This window comes from Stegostoma tigrinum, chromosome 4 (genome assembly GCF_030684315.1).
Source record: "Stegostoma tigrinum isolate sSteTig4 chromosome 4, sSteTig4.hap1, whole genome shotgun sequence".
In the NCBI taxonomy this organism is placed as follows: Eukaryota; Metazoa; Chordata; class Chondrichthyes; order Orectolobiformes; family Stegostomatidae; genus Stegostoma; species Stegostoma tigrinum.
Window position 1 is genome coordinate 8,034,970 of NC_081357.1, and position 20,032 is coordinate 8,055,001.

Below are 20,032 nucleotides of genomic sequence, written 5' to 3' on the forward strand. Positions count from 1 at the left end.
TAGAAACCTGTGACCTGTGGTGTGCCACTGAGTCTGCTGTTGTTTGTTCCTGTGGACTGTTATCAAACAGAGAGACCTGGGGTGCAGGTACACAGTTCCTTGAAAGTGGCGTCACAGGTAGACAGGGTGGTAAAGAAGGCATATGGCACATTTGCCTTTATTAGCCAGACCACTGAGTACAGGAGTTAGGACGTCAGGTTACAGCTGTACAACTTATTGATAAGGCTACATTTGGAGTACTGCATACAATTCTGGTCACCTTGCTAAATTAGGGATGTTACCCAACTGGAAAGCATGCAAAAAAAATTGACAAGTATGTTCATGAGTCTGGAGGGTTTGACTTTGATGTAGAAGCTGGAACATAGGACGCTGAGGGGTGGTCTGATAGAGGTTTATAAAATCAAGAGGGTCATGGATAAGGTGAATAGCCAAGGTCTTTCACCCAGGGCAGCGGAGTCCAAAACTAGACAGCACAGGTTTACAGTGAGAGGAACAAGATTTAAAAGGAACATAAACAAAGTTGCTGGAAAAGCTCAGCAGGTCTGGTAGCATCTGTGAAGGAGAAAAAAGAATTAATGTTTTGGGTCCGGTGAACTTTCCTCAAAGGAAGGGTCTGAGGATCTGAAACGTTAACTCTGTTTTCTTCTTCACAGATGCTGCCAGACCTGCTGAGCTTTTCCAGCAACTTTGTTTTTGTTCCTGATTTATGGCATCCACAGTTCTTTTGGTTTTTATTTAAGATTTTAAAGGAGTCTGCGGGATAACTTTTTCACACAGAGGTCAGTGTGTATATGGAACAAGCTGCCAGAGGAAGTGAAAGAGGAGGTGGGTTCGGTTGCAATATTTAAAAGACATTTGGACAAGTATATGGCCAGGAAAGGGGCAGCAGGTCAAACACAGGCCAATGGAACTCTTTCAGTTTAAGAAATCTGGTCGGCATGGACGAGTTGGGCCAAAGGGTCTGTTTCTGTGTTGCATGACTCAAATTCCATGTCCATGGAGTTACTCATTTGAAAATAGGTTGTTTCCCACAAAGAATATTACTGTAGTCTGGAGTTTGGGTGAGCTTGAGAGAACCAAATGTTTGGGATGGTCAAGTGCACACTGTGTTAGTGCCAGAGTTTCAACAGCTCAAACAGCACAAAGCATCAGAAGGATGTTAGCTGCTTGTTGAGCATTTTCTAAATTAGTTTACAGAAGTCAGCTATTTTTGAGTGCTGCAGACCTGCCTGGCTTGGCTATTGGATTACTGAACTTGCTTCAGGGTTTTGATTTCGTTCCAAATGTTCAAGACGGTGAATTGTGAAGCATGTTGCACAACTGTACTTGGAATTTTCTTCTTTCCTGATGGTCTGTCTGAAGGCATTCATTCTTTCAAGGTATAATTTCATAATGTCACTTCAGTATCCTAACCAAGGGGTGGATCTTCAGGGGTGAAGGTCTTTAGAGGCTGACATGTTGGTCCTGCCATAGCCAAGCATGATGCAACTCACGAGCCATTCATTGGTTTTGGCCAATGTGTAGTGATCAGGAGTAGCGATCCCAGCTGATTTTCAATGTTAATTGTTAACTTTCGAACTTAAATGGTCTGTGTTTGGGTTAAAGATTCTAACCGAGAAAAATAGCAACTTATGCCACATGTCCCATCAAACAAAAAAATCAATTGGATCAAGAACTTGACTGTAAAGCAGAGATTGATTTTTTAAAAAATGTGAATTTCCTGAAGAAAATCACTGAGACTTGGTGTTACATGAAGTGCAAATGTGCATCCTGGAAAATTTTATATCAGGCCGAAATAAAAACAGAAAATGTGGGAGAAATTCAAGTCTGGCAGCATCTATGAGGACAGAAGTATTAAAGTTTCAAGTCCAGTGACTCTGCTGTGTAATGATATTAGGCTTGCTGTTAGCGGATATTTTCACTAGAGGCAACAATATCAAATGTAGCCGTTTCCAAATGAACAAATGCACAACATTTAAATGGGACAAGCCAAAAGGTAAGAATTGAAGTAGGCTTATCTGGCTTTCCAAGCTATATCTAACATTACAGTTGAAGTTTGGAAACCCTGATGTGAAACATCCATTTGTTGACTTCAGTCCATGTACAGCTCAGGGGAAACATTGGTGTGGATCACGTGGAGAGACAAAATGCAGATTCCACTTGGCACTTCTGGCTGAAGATGTCTGCAAACTCTTCAACCTTACTTTTACAGCTGGGCTGTGATGTGATTAAGGAGGAGAATATTACTGCAGCCGCCTCTGCCTGGTTGAAATCCATGCATAACCAGGTGTCCCTGGTCTAAAGAGCATTGATCTCGTCTGTTGCTTGTTGCCCTTAGCTGCTTTTATACAGTGCAGCTTCCACTGTTGCCACCTCATTTTTAGGTGTGCATGGTGGCTTTCCTACACTCCTCAATAGTCCAGGATCAGGATTAAGGTATATAAGATACTAAAGAGGAATGACGAAGTAGATGGAGAGAGGAATATTGATCTTAGGAAAAGGGGTAGCCAGATATAAAACAGAGATGAGCAGAAATTACTTCTGTCCAAGGGTCCAGAATCTGTGGAATTCACTACCCCAGGGTGTGGTGGATGCTGTGGCATTCTGTAAAATTTAAGGAGGAGATCAAGGCCAAGTTGGAATCAGCCATGATTGTTTTGAATGGGAGATCAGGTTTGAGGAGCTAAATTGCCAACTCCTGCTCCTAGTTCTTATGAATAACATAAGAACACACAAAATAGGAGCAGATATAGATTATCCGGCCTCTCTAGTATGGTCCATCATTCAAAAAGATCAAGGTTGATCTGTTTTGTGTGTTTTGAATTTCAAACTCCCATCTATCCTGGTAACACTTTGTGTCCCTACCGGACAAGAACCTATCCATCCCTGTCTTAAATTCAATGATGCTGCCTCTACTGCCTTCTGAGGAAGATATTCCAAAGTTGCACCAGCATCTGAGAGAGAAAAAAGAAATCTCCTCCTCTCTGACGTGAAAGGATAAAGACTAATTTTAAAGTAGTTCCCCTGATTCTGGGCTGATCCACAAGAAGAAACATCCCTTTCACACCCATTTTGTCAAGACCATTCAAGACTCATCCACTTTAATCAAGTCACCCCTCACTCTTCTCAGCTCCAGTGGGAACATGCCCAGCCTGTCTGACTTATTCTCACAAACAGCCTGCTCCATCCAAGTATGAACCTTGTGAACCATCTCTGAACCACATTCAATGCATTTACATCTTTCCTTAAATAAAGAGATCAAAACTGCAAATTGTGTTCAAGATGTGGTCTCACCAAGCCCTGTGTAATGGAAGCATATTATCTTTACTTGTATGTTCAATACTTCTTGCATAAAGGATCCCATTAGCCTTTTCAATTGTGTAATCTATCTGCAGACTAACTTTGTTGTGACTCGCACACTAGAACACCTAAATCTCTCTGTACCTTCTCACTCTCAGCATTCTGACAGTCAGCCAATCCTCTATCCATGCCAGTACCTTGCCCCTAATACCATGGGCTATTTCACAGCCTCCTGTGTGGCACCTTATCAAAGGCCTTCTGTAAATCCAAACAGATCACATCCACTGGCTCTCCTCTATCTAACTTGCTAGTTATCTCCTCTGTCTAACTCGTTGCCTGCTCAAAGAAATCTAGCAGATTTGTTGGGCATGACTTCCCCTTGAAAAACTTGTGCTGACTCAGCCCTATTTTATTATGCATTTCCAAGTACTTCATCTCATCCTTAATAATAGTCTCATAAAATCTCACCAATGATCGAGGTCAGGCTAATTGACCGAAAGTTACCTGTTTCCTGCCTCCTTCCCTTCTTAAACAGAGGTGTTACATTAGCCATTTTCCAATCCTCTGGGACCTTCCATTCCTGAAAGATCACCACTAATGCCTACACAATCTCCTCAGCTATCTCCTCCAGAACTCCGGAATGTCGCCCATCTGGTCCTGATGATTGCTTCACCTTCAGACCTTCCAGCTTCTGCAGCACCTTCTCCTTAGTGGTGGCCATTACATTCACCTCTGCCCCCAACTCTCACAAAGTTTTGGTGTGCTGTTGGTGTCTTCCACTGTAAAAACTGATGCAAAGTACCTAATCAGTTTCTCCGCCATTTCTTTGTTCCCTATTACTACTTCTCCAGCCTTATTATCCAGTGGTCTCATGTCCACTCTGGCTTCTCTCTTAACTTTTATATATCCAGAAAAAACCTCTTGATATCTGTTTTTATATTACTAGCTAGCTTACCCTCATATTTCATTTGCCCCCCCCCCCGCCATTATTCAGTTACTGTGCCTTGTCTCCCCTCACCTATGTCATTGATGTGAATTGTAAAACCTTGAGGCCCCAGAACAGATTCCTGTGGAACTCCAGTTTTCACATTCTGACAACCAAAACCTCATTCCTGCATACTCTCTGTTTTCTGTCAGCCAGCCAATCTTCTATCCATGCTAACGTGTTACACCCTCCACTGGGAGCTTCTATTTTCCGTAGTAACCTTTTACGTGGAATCTTATCAAATGCCTTCTGGAAATCCAAGCAAAATACATCAACGAGTTCCCTTTGTTTACAACATATGCTCCTCCTTCAAAGAACTCCAATAAATCAGTTAAAAATGATCACAAAGTGATGCTAACTTTTTCCAATTATCTTGAGTTTTCTTCGAAAGTGCCCAGCTTTAAGCCCTTTAAGGATCGATTTTAACATTTTTCCCATGACAGAATTCAAGTTAATGTACTTATAATTTCCTGTTTTCTGCTTCCCTCCCTTCTTGAATAGAGAGGTTATATTCACAACTTTCCAGTCCTTTGAAACAGTCCTGAATCTAGAGAAATTTGCAGAATTAATACCATCGCATCTACTATCTCATTAGCAACATCTTTTAAGACCCAATGATGAAATACATCCGTCAATTCACAAATTCTTACATATTTGCGTAGTACCATTTCCCATGTGATTGTAACTTTGCTAAATTCCTTCCTTTCTTCCACCTCCTGATTTACAGCTATTACTGAAATGCTTTTTGTCTCCACCTATAATGAAGGCAGAGGCAAAATACTTGTTAATTTTGTTCACCATTTTCTTATTATCTACTATTAACTGTACTTTTTTAGGCACTCAAGGGCCAACAGTTACTTTACTTCTGAGTGCAGGAGCGAATTGGCAAAGCAGAAAAAAACTTCAGAAGGAATAAATCGCTGGGTCCAATGTTCATCACAAAAGCACAACCTCAATCCCATGGCATTGCCAAAATCCCACCAAATCCCATTCCATCCCCATACAGACCCTCAAACCCCCAACTCCATCCCCCAGAACCCTTCAACCCCTCCTACTCACCTGCTTCCACCTCCCATAGATCCCAATCCCCTCAGCCTCTCATACCCTCACCACAATATTCTCTCAAGCCCCAGGCCAACATCCCCACAAATCCCCAATTCCCCCAAAGGTCCACCTCCTCAGACCTCCATCACCTCAAATCCTCAGTTTCACAGTCCCCATTCCATCAAACCTTCAACCTCCCCCAACCACTCTGGCCCCATCCCAAAAATCCTCAAACTCCTACAACCAACAGCATCCTCTCAAATTCCCATTCACCATCTCTTTCGATCCCTAACTTCCTGCCCCACACCATCCACTGCCAAACCCTCAAACACGTACCTAACTTTTCTCCCCTGCTAGCTTTCCCCTAGTCCCCTGCACTGCCATTTCACCTCTAAGGTTCCTTCCCAGCTAAACTGTTCTCACCCAAGTAACCCTCCTCTCCTCCTTCCTTCACACATGCTTGGTAACCTTCCCCCCGCTCTTAAACCCCTTCCTCTTCCTTCCTGCTCCTCCCACAATTGTCCAAAATACATTGCCATCTCTAGGTAAGTCTCTTCCCCTTCACTTATTCCAATAACAACTCCCCTTCATTCCCCACAAGTAACTCTTTCCCTGCCTGGAACCAGCAAACTTCTACTCTCCACCCCCACCATACCGCTGTCCGTCTCTGTCCACTGTACTTCTTGATCCCCCTCCAGTGTAACTCTCTCTACTTACCTATTTCATTTTTGGGGTTTGCAAATAGAAATGCATTTTGTTACTCTTGTGAAGAGTTTCTCTGAGGAATACAATGTTAGAGAGTTCTTCCTTGGAACAGTAGCCTAATCCAGAATGTGGCAGAGATAAAGTGACTACAAACTCTCTGGTGTTAATGGAAAGATATTACATAATATGGCATTTACATATTTAAATACAGTAAAGACATAAAGTATTGTTTTCAGTTCAGAAAAATATAGAATTAGCAAGTTTTTTTTCCAAAAATGTTCAGGACCAAGTTTGTTTCAGTTCAGAAAAAGGATTTAAAGAACTTCTGGGAATAAGTTACTTCAGGAAAGGATTGCTTATAAAGCTTCCAAACCAGTAAAATTTGATTCGAAATACGCAAATTTTTCAAACTGAGAAAGTTTAGGTCTCTCAAATTAGTGGTGAATAGTATGGAAATAGTCTGCTCTGTCTATGTGGAAGAACTTTGAAGAACTCTGAAGAATTCAGAGCCTGAAAGACTTGGTATGGCCTTGGTGGGGAGTGGGGTGGGCAGAAAACCAACATTTGTACTGTGTGTGTAGAGAGTGCTAATTAGTTGGCAAGTGGACTCTGGCACTGTCATAGGGAATGCAGTCATTTCAATGAAATATGATCTATCAAGCCAGATTTCATTTTGGAATCTGACTTCTCCAGTGGTACCATCAGATGTGAGCATAACACCACGGTCCTCCTGCTTCCTGTAGTCCACTCTATGCTCTACCCCACACCACGGTTGCCCTAATAACTGTCAAATACCTGAGATTATCCTGATAACTTCCCACACCTGTTCAACTGGTCCAGTAACTCACCCTCTCCCCGAGGAACTCCCCAAACTCCCACTCCCTGTGCTAGTCATTCCCACACCTCAGTGACTGGTTACCCTGCTGACTTCATCCCCTGACCCCCAACTTGTTATACTGAAATTCCCTCAGTTGCCCAGCGACTTTCTATCCCAACAACAATTCCGTAATGACTACCTCCCATACATTACCCCTCCTTTTCTCCTCCTCCTCCCCAACGCGTTGCCCCATTTCTGTCACCCACATGACCCCACACTCTCCCCGTTGCCCAAGTGACAGCCACCCTTTATCCCCCACAACGTCATCTCTGTGACTCCCTCCCCATTGCCGCAGTGATCCCTCACCCCTATGATTCCCTGCATTGTTACCCCAATGACCCCCATCACTCCGTTGCCCCGGTGATTCCCCTCCCCATTGCCCCCACCGAGCTCCCCCCTACTCCCTCCTGCTGCCCCTATACCCCAAGAAGCCCCCGCTGCCCTGCTGACACCCTGCCTCCGTTGCCCCAGTGACCCATCCCTCCCCCGCCTCTCCGCAGCTCCGGTGACCCATCACCCCCCGCTGCCCCGGTAACCCTCCTTCTCGCGCACCCCCGTCCGGCTCGGCTCTGCTGACGTGTCGCCTGAGCCAGTACGCATGCGCCGCCAGCTTGGAGCACTCAACATGGCTGCATCATGGCATCAGATCTGTCTCTCAGTTTTACTGATCGCAGCCATCAGCTGTAAGAAAGATCAACAAAAACTCTTCTCCAACTTCAAACGCTGCATGGATGAGGAATGTAGCAGTAAGTCTCTGACATTCGTTAGCATTATTCGACAAATGATTAGTTTGTTAAAAAAAGTTGATGTGCCCAAGTGATGATGATGATGATGATGGAAGGCGGAGGAAAATAAAATTCAGCTGTGTATTATTGGAGACCAGTTGGCAGCTCAGTAATAATCTGTTTATTAATTTGAAGTTTATTGTGTCAGTTTCTGCTCGAAAATATGAGCTTTGAGCAACATACAGGAATGAACTTGAGATACAATTTATCATGAATTCGTATATAAGGGGTGTGGCAATCTGATACTTTTTTTCCTACTTAATGCAAACTTTTATTCCCACATAGCCGGACGTTTCTAAATTCGGAACTCATCTTTTGGTTGTAGTTTTCTTGCAGCGATGCACTGGAATCCTTCATTCTCAATTGGAAAGTTAAAACATTCTTTTAAATACAATCCTATGATATACAACCAATTTTAGGAGATGAGATATTAATGATTTTTCATTCGCTCCATCCTTTAATATCAAAGTGCAGAAAACAATTGATTTTTCAGAGTTGATTTTCAAAGCTGATTGAAATGTCCTAGATATCATGTCAATGTCTATTTGATTTAGTTTAATTTGAATGAATTTCTTTTGTAGGTAAAGATGTTTTCTCTTCCCCTTAAGGAAAATTGATGTGATTTAGTATTGTTACAGAGTATTCTGTTCTTGTTTTGGTATACAAAATAACAAAATATTGCTACTTGGAGATGTCAGTCTATCATTTCTACTGCCCTTAATGTTTAGTGTGAAGATAATACTACTTTTACCAGTCTAAAAACTATATTAGTTCTGAGGAAGAGTCACTGGACCTGAAATGTTAACTCTGTTTTCTTCTTCACAGATGCTGCCAGACCTGCTGAGCTTTTCCAAGTTTTTTTTGTACCATATTAGTGAACTGCCTTGTGTATGTTTGTCACATTGCCTGTCTTGTCCCCAGTGCCAAATTATTGCTTACCTTTCTGGCAGTTTCCTCTGTTGTGCAAGTTTGTTTTTTAATTTTCCTGCTCATCTTTATTCTACATTTTACTCGGTAGCCTGATTTAAAATATTACATTACATTTTTATGAATTATAGGTTAGAATATTGTTTTGAATATAGAATTCCCAACAATGTTGATGCATTAGAAATAAGTCAAGCCAAAGCAAACTCATGTCTTGGGACGCTGTGTTTAAATTACGGAAATATGCATTGAGTAGAGACACGCGGCTTGGATGTGATCAAACATGATTTGTGGAATTTAGAGACCACAGAGTTAAAACCAGTATCTTCAATAGAACCAGAAATAGGAGACCTTTCACCCCCACTTCCTGTATCCCAGAAACTATAAATTTAACCTAATTTAGGAAAAGCTCAGCTGAAAGCTGGCTTGATACATACTTGCAACTATAAGGCATCTTACAGCATTTAGGATTGCAAAAAAGCATTCAAGTACTCAATACATGGTATGGTAATACAATTCAAAGCTTCTTCTCAGTACCATACGTGTGTATAATATACATAGTGGTGTAGTGACTGACCAGCCTAAACCTTCACTTCTGTTAAGTTTAATGTTCTTTTCTCGCCACCCACCCTGCTAACTCCTTAAATGTAATTAATTGTGTTTTTGTCCAGAACCTCATGTGTTGCAAGATGGCTTAATGTGGAAGTGAGTGTCATTGTTTATGATTTTGGATGCTGAACGTGGACACAATGATTCATTTCTAGAGCTGGCCTCTGGATCACAATTTAATTGTGAAATTCTTTATCCATGACTTCCCCTCCCAAAATTTAGGTACCTCGAGGTCAATTGTAGTAACCTCTTTCCATGCTAGCTGAGCACGGCCTAGCATAATTATGGAAATAGGCCAGTTAACCCAACCAATCTGTATTGGTCAAAAACTGAAAGCGTTGAGGAGATGACCGAGCGGTATTATCACTGGACTGTTTACCCAAGACCCAGATAATGTTCTGGGGAGCCGGGTTCGAATCCTGCCAGGGGAGATCGTGGAATTTGAATTTAATAAATGTCTGGAATTAAGATTCTAACAATGACTGTGAATCCATTGTCGATTGTTGGAATAACCCTTCTGGTCCACTAATGTCCTTTAGGGAAGGAAACTGCCATCCTTACCTGGTCTGACCTACATGTGACTCCAGCAATGTGGTTGACTCGTAACTGCCTTCAGGGCCATTAGGGATGAGCAATAAATGCTACCTGGCCAGTGATACCCTCATCCCGTGAATGAATAAAGAAAAAGTTAGCAGGTGTGGTTCCATCTGTAGAGAGAAAGAAACAGTTTGTTTCGAGTACAGTGACCTTTGGTCAGGAACAAAAACAAAGTTGCTGGAAAAGCTCAGCAGGTCTGGCAGCATCTGTGAAGGAGAAAGCAGAATTAACGTTTTGGGTCCTGTGACTCTTCCTCAGAACCTTTGCTCAGAACTGGACTGGAAACACACATTCTGTTTCGCTCTGTACAGATGCTGCCATACCTGCTGAGATTTTGTTTTTTCAAATTTTCAGATTCTACAATTCTTTATTTTTCATAGAATCCGTACAGTGTAGAAACAGGCCCTTTGGCCCAACAAGTCCACACTGACCCTTGGATCATCCTACCCAGAGCCACCCCCCCCCCCCCCACCAATAAACCCACCTAATTTATACATCTGTGAACACTACAGGCACTTCAGCATGACCAATCCACCTAGCGTTTTCAGTCTGTGTTCATGTTTGTCTGCCATGTGAGCTGTAATTCAAATTCCGTTGGCTCTTTCTATATCTTTTCACCTTTTCTTGACCTACTTGATCTATTCTGAATGACTTATTTACATTGTCCTTCTTCAAATACTAATTCTGGACCGACTGTCTCATATTTGACTGTCTCCCTGTTATTGATCCTTCCCTGATAAGTCTGTTTCTATACACTCTATCCCTTTGCACTTCCATTTTTAAAAGCCTCTAAGAAATCACACCCACAATCTCTTGTATTCCATAATTTCCTTAATTTTTTCCAGTCCTCATTTGTATTTATATTTCCTCATACCAGAAGGTGGTAGCTGGGCTCTAACTTTACTATTGGCTCAACACCGCTGTACATTTAACTCTTTGGTCTTAGGTTTCAGTTGATCTGTTTCTGTGCTTTGACTTTAAAACTTTTAAAAAAAACTTCAATTCTTTGCTGTAAATTTGATATATCAAACTACCTTTACTTGTTACTCTTTGATATAATGCCTTGGAAAATTGTAATGTTATGAATGGCGCGAGATAATTGTTATATAATAGGAGACAGGGTTGTAATAGTAATGGCACTGGACTAGTAATCCAGAACCCCAGCTTGACATTTTAACAGCACGGGTTTGATTCCCACTAAAACAGATGGTGAAATAAATGACTGGAATGAAGAGTTAGCTTAATGATCATTGTGTCAAATTCCATCTGGATCATTAATGTTCTTTAGAGAAGGAAATCTGCCATCTTTGCCTGGCCTACATGTGAGCCTGGACAGAATACAGCGTGGTTGACCCTTAAACACCATTTCCATTGTATTAAACTGCTGCAATGTTTAAACAAACCTGATGGGCCACCCAGCATTGAACTTGGTGCTGGAAACAATGATGGCGAACACAGTTCTGATGACTTTTACCATCAACTGGGGTCTTGTGCCAAATTTGGAGGTCAGTCCCATTGTTGAGTAAAGAATGTGTGACATTGTCTGTGAGGTATGATTCTATGAGTATTATTGTATCCCAAACAACAGTATCACAATCCTGCTGCCCTGCCAGTAGCACTGCCAGTGGCGGTGGTGCAGTGACAGAGTCTGGAAGAAGTTGGAAACGTCAACATTGACGATGGACCCTGTGAGGTCTTATAACATCTGGTCAAACATAAGCAAGGAAACCTCCTGCAAGGGCACAGGATTAATCAGGGTTGAGGATTTCAACATTCTTCTCAAGGGTGGCTTGGCAGCAGCATGACCGACAAAGCTGTTTGAGTCCTAAAGGGTATAGCTGCTAAACTGAGCTTTTCCAGCAACTTCTTTTTTGTTCCTGATTTACCGCGTCTGCAGTTCTTTCGGTTTTTAAACCGTGTCTGTAGTAGGCGGGTTGGGGAGGGTCATTGGGGTGGTAAAGCTTGCTTCATTTCATCCTCAAAAATCTACATGTCCCAGTTGCTTATCTCCATGACAATAGAAGTAGAAGTGTCTTGTCATCTTATTGAATGCACCCTCTGTTGTGTTGTGTGGCATAACAACCTGGCCTAATGGGATGGATTTTGAACAGATGTAGCAACACAAACCTGGGCATCCGAGAATTGGTTTGGGCTGTCAGCAGCAGTAGAATTGTGCACAGGCACAAGTTGTAACCTCATGGTCTGGCCTATTCCACATTCCACTGTTTGCTTCAACCCTGGCTCAAAGAAGAGTGCAAGAGGGCATTCCACATATAGCATCAAGCATACCTAACATCAAATGTTAATCTAATGAAGCTACAAAGCAGGATGACCTGTATGCCAGACAGTGGAAGCAGCATGCAGGCAATTGGGCTAAACCATTGCATAATGAATAGATCAAATCTAAGCTCTGCTATAGCCAGTTCTGAATGGTGGTGAACGATTAAACAACCACTAGGAGATGGCAGCTCCACAGATATCTCCATTCTTGATCTTGGGGGAGCCCAGAACTTCAGTGCAAAGTTAAGGCTGATATATTTGTGTCCGTCTTGAGCCAGACATGTTGGCTGCATAATTAATTTTGTGTCCCCAGGATCACAGGTACCAGCTTCAGATTAAATTTGAATCATTCTACGTAATTTCAACCAATGGTTGAAGACACTGCATCCTAAAAAAAGCAGTGGACTTCTCAGGGTAATTGGGGATGTGAAATAAATATGGTCTAACCAGCTGTGCCCACATTGCCTGAATAAATAAAAATAATAAATCCAAGGCTTTGTTTCCGAGATGAGAATGGATCAATGTCACATTGTGTTGAGCATTTATTTATACTCGTGTGTTTTACTCTCCATCTGTACTTTACGTTGCTGCTTCCCAACTGTCTATGAAGCAAAGAGAGAATCATAGAACCCCTACAATGTGGAAGTAGGGTATTCAGTCCATCAAATCCACATTGACCCTTTGAAGGGCACCCAGATGCACGCCCATACCTTATTCCTGTCATCCTGCATTTCCCATGGCAAAGCCACCTAGCCTGCTCAGCCTTGGATACCATGGGCATTTTAGCTTGGTCACTGCACTGAACCTGCACACCTTTGAACTGTTGGATGGAACTGGAGCACTTAAAGGAAACTCACGCAGATGTGGAGAGAATGTGCAAACTCCCCTCAGTGGCTCGAAGGTGGAATTGAACTCAGGTCCCTGGAACTGTGAGGCAGCAATGCTAACCACTGAGCTATTGTGTGGCATTGTCCTATCTTTAATAACATTGTTGGACTGGTGACTGATGAATGGGAGGGGATAGTTTGAAAAGGGAATTGGAAATGAGGTGGGTGTGTGTGTGAAGGAGAGCTGGAGTTGCGGGGAAAAAGTGCTGAGTGCAAGGGAGGCTGGTGAAGGTGTCAGGGACTGGGTGAGGGAGGCACATGAAGGTGTAGGGAAATGGGTGAGCGAGGTCCTTGGGAGCATACTGCTAACTGTCACTTTGATGTTTTGTATCTTACAGTGCTGATGTGTCGAGGTAAAGCTTTGCAGGATTTCACGGGTCCCGACTGCCGTTTTCTGCGGTTCAAAAAGGGTGAAACAATTTACATCTATTATAAATTAGCAGGGGAAAGGAACGATCTATGGGCTGGAAGTGTGAGTAGTATTTTATTTGTATTAATGTTACCCTATATGGAATGAGCTTGGAACTATCAGATCGATGTTTTAGAACATAGAACATAGAACAGTAAACAAACAGCACTCCCTCTGAATAAAAAGATGTTGCTTCAGGTCCAAGTCCAAGGTTTAAACACAAAGTCTGAGGGATATTTGAGTTGTATACTGATGATGTATTAGAGATAGTAGGAACTGCAGATGCTGGAGAATGTGATAACAATGTGTAGAGCTGGGTGAACACAGCAGGCTAAGCAGCATCAGAAGAGCAGGAAAGCTGACGTTTTGGGCCGAGATCCTTCGGATCATCCAGCTCAACACCTTGTTATCTCGGATTGGTCTAGGCCTGAAATGTCAGCTTTCCTGCTCGTGTGATGCTGCTTGGCCTGGTGTGTTCATCCAGCTCTACACCTTGTTATCTGAAGATGTATTGTATGGTTGGATGTTGCTGCCATCATGGTAAACTGAAGCTCCCTCTGCCTTTTCAGGTGGGGGTTAACATTTGAATTGCTGGAGGAATAAAGACCACTGTCCATCTCATTCATTTTCTAACATCCTGGAATTCACATGATACACTGATATTCTAATTGTTGTCTAATGACATTAGTTGTAACTAGGATATAACTTGAAAAGGAGTTGGGAGTGCTTTGCGGAGTGACTTGTTCAATACTAGTTGCAATCTGTGGTATAAATAGCTCCACGTGGACGATTGAAGTGTCGTATCCTTGTTGGAAGACTGTAGACAGGAACTGTAATTTCCATATTCTTGAATTGCCCACGGCATTTCTCAGCTTGTTTAACCAGCCTTTCATTGCATTGTATAAAGTATCTGCCCAGACATCTCTTGGAGACAGAAGGGAAGAAGAGGGGGAGAAAAAGAGTTCTAACAATCCTTGACAAAAAAAATGCTGCAAACATTTAGAGCATTAGAGTCATACAGCACCGAAACAGTGCCTTTGGTCAAACTTGTCTAGTTCCATTTACCAGCATTTAGCCCATACCCCTTCTAATTCATAGTCCAATCCAGGCACCTTTTAAATATTGTAATTGTACCAACCTCCACCATTTCCTGTGGCAGCTTGTTCTGTATGTGCACCACACTTGGTGTGGAAAAAGTTACCCCTCAGGTCCCTTTTAAAGCTTTCCCCTCTCACCTTAAACCTGTGCCCTCTAGTTCTGGACTCCCTTACTCGGGGAAAAGACCTTGATTATTCACCCTATCCATATCCCTCATGATTTTATAAACCTAGTAATGTCAACACCTCAGCCTCTGTAGCTCCAGGGGCAAAAAGCCCCAGCCTGTTCAGCCTCTCCTTAAAAGCTCAAACATTCCAGTCGTAGCAACATCCTTGTAAATCTTATCTGCACCTTGTCAAGTTTAACAGTCTCCTTCCTGTAGATGGGGGACCAGAATTTTTCATAGTATTGTAGAAGTGGCTTTACCAATATCCTGTACAGCCTCAACATGAGGTTCCAACTCGTACACTCCATGTCTGACCAACAAAGGCAAGCGTGCAAATGCTACCTTCACCATCTGTCTGCTTGTGACTCAGCACCCAGTGATACATCACAAGGAATGACTTGTTTAGGCTTGTGCACGCCCCCTTTTTTAACATACAGAATGTATGATACTGGCATCTACCTGACAGTGTGAAAAATTGCCCAGATATATCCTGTACACAAGGCAGGACAAATCCAAAGTAACCAATTATTGTCCCATTAATTTACTGTCGATCGTGAGTATAGTGGTGAAAGCATTAACTCAGCAGTAGCCTGCTCACAGATGTTAAGTTTGGGTTCTGCCAGGGCTGCTTAGCTCCTGAGCTCAATACAGATTTGGCATGATACTGGTTGCAGTTCAAGAAGGCAGTTCACCGCCATCTTCTCAAGGGCAACTGGGAAGAAGCAATATATACTGGCCAGCCAGTGAAGCCACATCCCATGAGTGAATTAAAACCAGTAATGTTTTGTCATTTCAAATGTGAGGTAATGTGACTTGAATTAAATATCTTGGCTGTACCCACTGTTCTGGCAGTTAGGATGGTGTGGGTGTGAATAGTTTTAAACCATTTTTACCTACACTTACATTTGTTTTTAATCTTCTGATTCTCTAAATCCACTCCCAATGAAGGATCCTGGATAGATGACCTATGTGACTTGACATTTAGAATGGATTACAGATAGCTGAACATGTAACCTAACTGAGGACGATAAATGTAAAACAGAAGCTGTGAACAGTCAATAAACTGAGGTTGCTTCACATAGATGAACAGTTGGCATAGTTTAAGATTAGTTTATTGCCCATGATATCTCTACATTTTAACTGGTGTAGTGATAAGGGGATGTGCTTATCTTTGTGATAAGTGACAAATGTGTTTGCTTTGTGAATTTCCTGCAACAATACACTGTGTTTTGTGCCATTCACAACAAAGTTTGGTATTTGCGATATCCGAATTAATTAACATTTTTTATAATGATTTCACTTTTGTATTGGTGACAGCGGTTATATTTCATTCTGTACAAATAGGCTTGACACATGCTGATGTCCGAGCAGTAATGTCAAAGCGCTAAATAAAGTATTCTCGTGAGACCTGAATAGAAGCACAATCTCCTCATAACTATTCCTTTCTTGTGTCCCAGAACCAGCATGTCAGTCAACAAACAGAATATCTCCATAATCTCTTATACTTTCTTTACACAACCTATTGTTTGAACAACCAATTACAAAAGGTTCATTTATTCATCTGCCTGCCCAGACCAACAGACTCTTGTTCCCCTCCTGTTAGCTCACAAATATTTCCAACATCAAAGTATTGGCAGAATACGTGACTGTTTTTGTGGACTTACCCACTTCTGTGTCTTTAAAATGCTGTTAAACTCTTTAAATTTTTGTTCTAATGCAAGCAGTCTACATGTTTCCATATTCTGCTGAATTTCTCCTGAAGGGGTCAATGAACGCCAAAATTACAATGTCCCATCAAATCACTTCCCAGCTGACTTTACTGAAGGCTTATCACAAGCAGGAATGGATCAGTTCTCAGGATAAGACAGTCAGTATTCAGTGGACTAATGCAATTATAGAAGTGTACAGGAATGAAGTTAGTTTTCAATATCAAGATAATCATTAGTAAGCTTCATACAGGGGAATCATATAAGTAAAGATTTAGAAAATTTATTTTGATAGTGTGGATTTGTTGTAGGATTTGATTTTCTATTTTCTTGAAGGCTGATCTTCCCTTGAGCCTCAATTTTCTGCTCCTGTTCTGGAGGTGGTGATTGTTCTCATCTTAGTCAGGTAATCGATTGACCTTATTTATATCTGCAACATTTCTTAATATTCAGATGTTTGCTTTCTCACAGGTTGGGAGTCAGTTTGGATATTTCCCCAAAGATCTCATTGAAGTAAATCTAGTATACTCAACTGATGAGGTGGAATTGCCTGCTGAGGTAGGTGTGTGTATTTGTTTAATTTATGTTGTATATCAGCATAAAACAACAGACATTGGCTATGCTGAGAGAATCTGTGAAACTTAGGTTCCAAAGTTTGGGGGACCAGCACAGAATGTTTCCCTGAGTGATTAGAATACTGTGTTTTGCTGCATCTTGTGAGTGTGTGTTTCTTTCTTGTGTCACCGCATACTAATGTATCCTTTTATTGCCACAAAAGCACAGCTCCACTTTGTGAAGCTGACTGTGTTATTCCAGAGTTCCTACAGAGTCTTCCAGGAGTATGACTGTTTTTAGACGGAGTCCATGATAAGTGTCAGTACTTAGACAGCGTCCTAGGGTATTTCAGCATTTATGGAAGGGATCCGATTGTCTAGCAGTCATATTGTTAGACTCATAATCTGGAAATCCCAGATTTGAATCCCACAATGGTTGATAGAATTTGAATTCAAGACAAACCTGGAATTAAGAGGCTAATAATTGCCAGAAAAACAAATTTGGTTCACTTAAGTCCTTCAGGAAACGAAATCTGCTGTCCTTAACCTGGCCTACATGTGACTCCAGACCCATTGCAATGACTCTTAACTGCCCGAAATAGGATGTTAAGCGCTGGTCTAGTCAGTGACACCCATATCCTCTAAGTGAATTAACTAAAAAGAATGCAGGTGTTGAGGATGGCTCTGCTAGCCTGCTGCTTTTTGTGCGAGTTGCTTCCAGAAGGGTTTTAAAATTTGTCCTTCGGATTGTGAGCAGTTGTGCCTTTGTGTTTCTTTAGACTGTGACAAATAATCTCTTGAACTGCTGCAGTAGTACCAAGTGGTGTAAATGCAACCCATAGAATTTTAGACTGTTGCATTTTGATGCAATTGAATGGCTTGCTGCGTAATTTCAGAGGGCATTTGAGAGTCAACTGTGAGAGTCTGGAGTAATGTATAGGTCAGACTTGGTAAGGATGGCACATTTTCCCTCATGAAGGTCCTTGCTGAACCAGATGAGTCTTTACTACTGTCGTTTTGTGATCGTTTTTAATGAGATGAACGTTTCATTCCGGAGTTGCTAAGTGATTTCCTTGAAGTTCTCCCAGCTGTCAGGGTGAGTTTTGAACTCCTTTCTTGAGAGTTTTAGTCCAGGCCTTTGGATCGTTAGTCTGGTACCATTACCATTATGTTATCATCCTAGTGTGCCAGTATTTGTTGAATAGGATCTACAGGAGTGTGCCAATTTTTACTGCTGCCAGGTTTGTCCCTTTGTGTCTGCCAGTCCTTCCAGGGTTTTTCCACATTCCAATCTCTGAATAAAGGACTGCCATTTAAAGACTGGGATGAGGAGGAATTTCATCTCTTTGGGTTTGGAGTCTTTGGAAAGGCTGGTGCCAGAGTTGTTAGGTTTATTTAAGGTTGAGATGCATTATTGATCAGTAGGGGAATCAAAGGTTGGAGGGAATAAACAGGTTCAGATATGATCCTATTGAATGGCAGACCAAGCTTGAGGGGCCGAATGGTCTACTTCTGTTCCTATTTTTTTGGGCCTCAGTTAGATATTATTACTTTTAAGGGCAAATTAACCTGGAGATTTGAAATAAGAACAGAGTGATGGAGAAACTCAAGGAGGTCTGGCAGCTCTCTGATGAAGGGTCTAGGCCCGAAACGTCAGCTTTTGTGCTCCTGAGATGCTGCTTGGCCTGCTGTGTTCATCCAGCCTCACATTTTATTATCGAGGCCTGGCAGCATCTGTTCAAACATTATGGACTAAAATGAGAAATAGCTATATTAAAAGCCAACATTTGAAAGGGTGGCTGCAGAACAGACACCCATGCTAGATGTTGTGCAAAAAAATTGCTTGAACAAGCAGTAATTAGATTTTGAGTTGCAGATGATTTGAAGCGAAGGGGTGTTAAGATGCAGCTTTTGTTGGCATCAAGAAGTTGACTGGTCTCTGGACTAGTGATCAGTTATCGATGGCAGAGACACTTTAGCCTGCCAACAACTTTGATTTTCGGGATATTGAACAATTTGCAGCAGGCAATAAGTAATAGAGAGAGACGTGCAGTTTTTCCCCTCTTTGGGAGTGGTCAGCACGTTCTCTGCAGTCAAACCTCATTATGAAGCTGAAGAAAACCAGTTTCATTTCTGGAACAGAGATAACACAGTATGGAGTTGGATGAACACAGCAGGCCAGGCAGCATTGGAGGAGCAGGAAATTTGAAGTTTCGGGTTGAGACCCTTCACAAAATTTTCTGAAGCTGATGCTGCCTGGCCTGTTGTGCTTCTCCAGCTCCACACTGTTATTTCTGACTCCAGCATCTGCAGTTCTTACTGTCTTTTTTTCTGGAATATTTGTTGTAAGCTGTGACATTTAACTGATAAGTCAGAATTGTTACAAGTGAATTAGTGACATTGTCTCTCACCAACCAGTGGATGCATCCAGAGGAGGATGACTGAAGCAACGTGCTGGACAGCAGAAGAGTCATAAAGATCATCTCAACAGCAGAAGTTTGGAATAAAGACTCTGAACTGTACTTCCCGTTTTTCCACGCTGTCCATAATATCTTTTTGCCATGTCTGTTTAGCAGGCTGTTGATAAGGGGATAAGAGTTTTAATTAGTCGTATTATATACGGACAGTTTATAACAGTTTACCTAGAACTAGCGTCTAATTATTTGCAATAAATAATAATTCTTGTTCAGTACAGAAACCTATCAATCTGGGTCTGTAAAACCGATAAATTGGGCAACTTTGCATTTTAAAATATTTTTAAATTTTGTGATGACGCCAAGGATAGTGCAGGTGCTGTTTAATAGCACTGTTAATGCTGCCTTCTATCAGTTTTATGATGATTAAAAATAGACTGATGAGATGGTTAAATCTATCCTGCCTTGCTGTACAGGATGTACCTGGGTAGTTTTTCCTGTTGTCCCGTGCCAGTGTTGTGATTGCACTGAAAAACTTGGTGACGGGTTTGACAAAATATGAGGCACATGTTTTCAGTACCATTGTCAGGCTCAAAGCAGTTGCAGTATCTACTGCCTTCAACTAGTTCATGATATCATGTGGAGTGAATTGAGGTGGTTGAAGACTGGTATCTGTGATGTTGAGGATGACT

The 20,032-nt window shown here is 41.8% G+C and overlaps 1 protein-coding gene across 2 annotated transcripts in view; it reads left to right on the plus strand.

Annotated features, from left to right (window-relative positions):
- Positions 1–7,532: 7,532 nt before the first annotated feature.
- Positions 7,533–20,032, plus strand: part of mia3 (MIA SH3 domain ER export factor 3) — a 104,505-nt gene continuing 92,005 nt past the window's right edge. For both annotated transcript variants that reach the window (XM_059645128.1, XM_048530831.2), the window contains exons 1-3: positions 7,533–7,657; positions 13,332–13,465; positions 16,844–16,930. In XM_059645128.1, the coding sequence (XP_059501111.1) occupies positions 7,537–7,657; positions 13,332–13,465; positions 16,844–16,930 (342 nt within the window). In that variant the 5' untranslated portion in view covers positions 7,533–7,536. The remainder of the gene's footprint in view (positions 7,658–13,331; positions 13,466–16,843; positions 16,931–20,032) is intronic.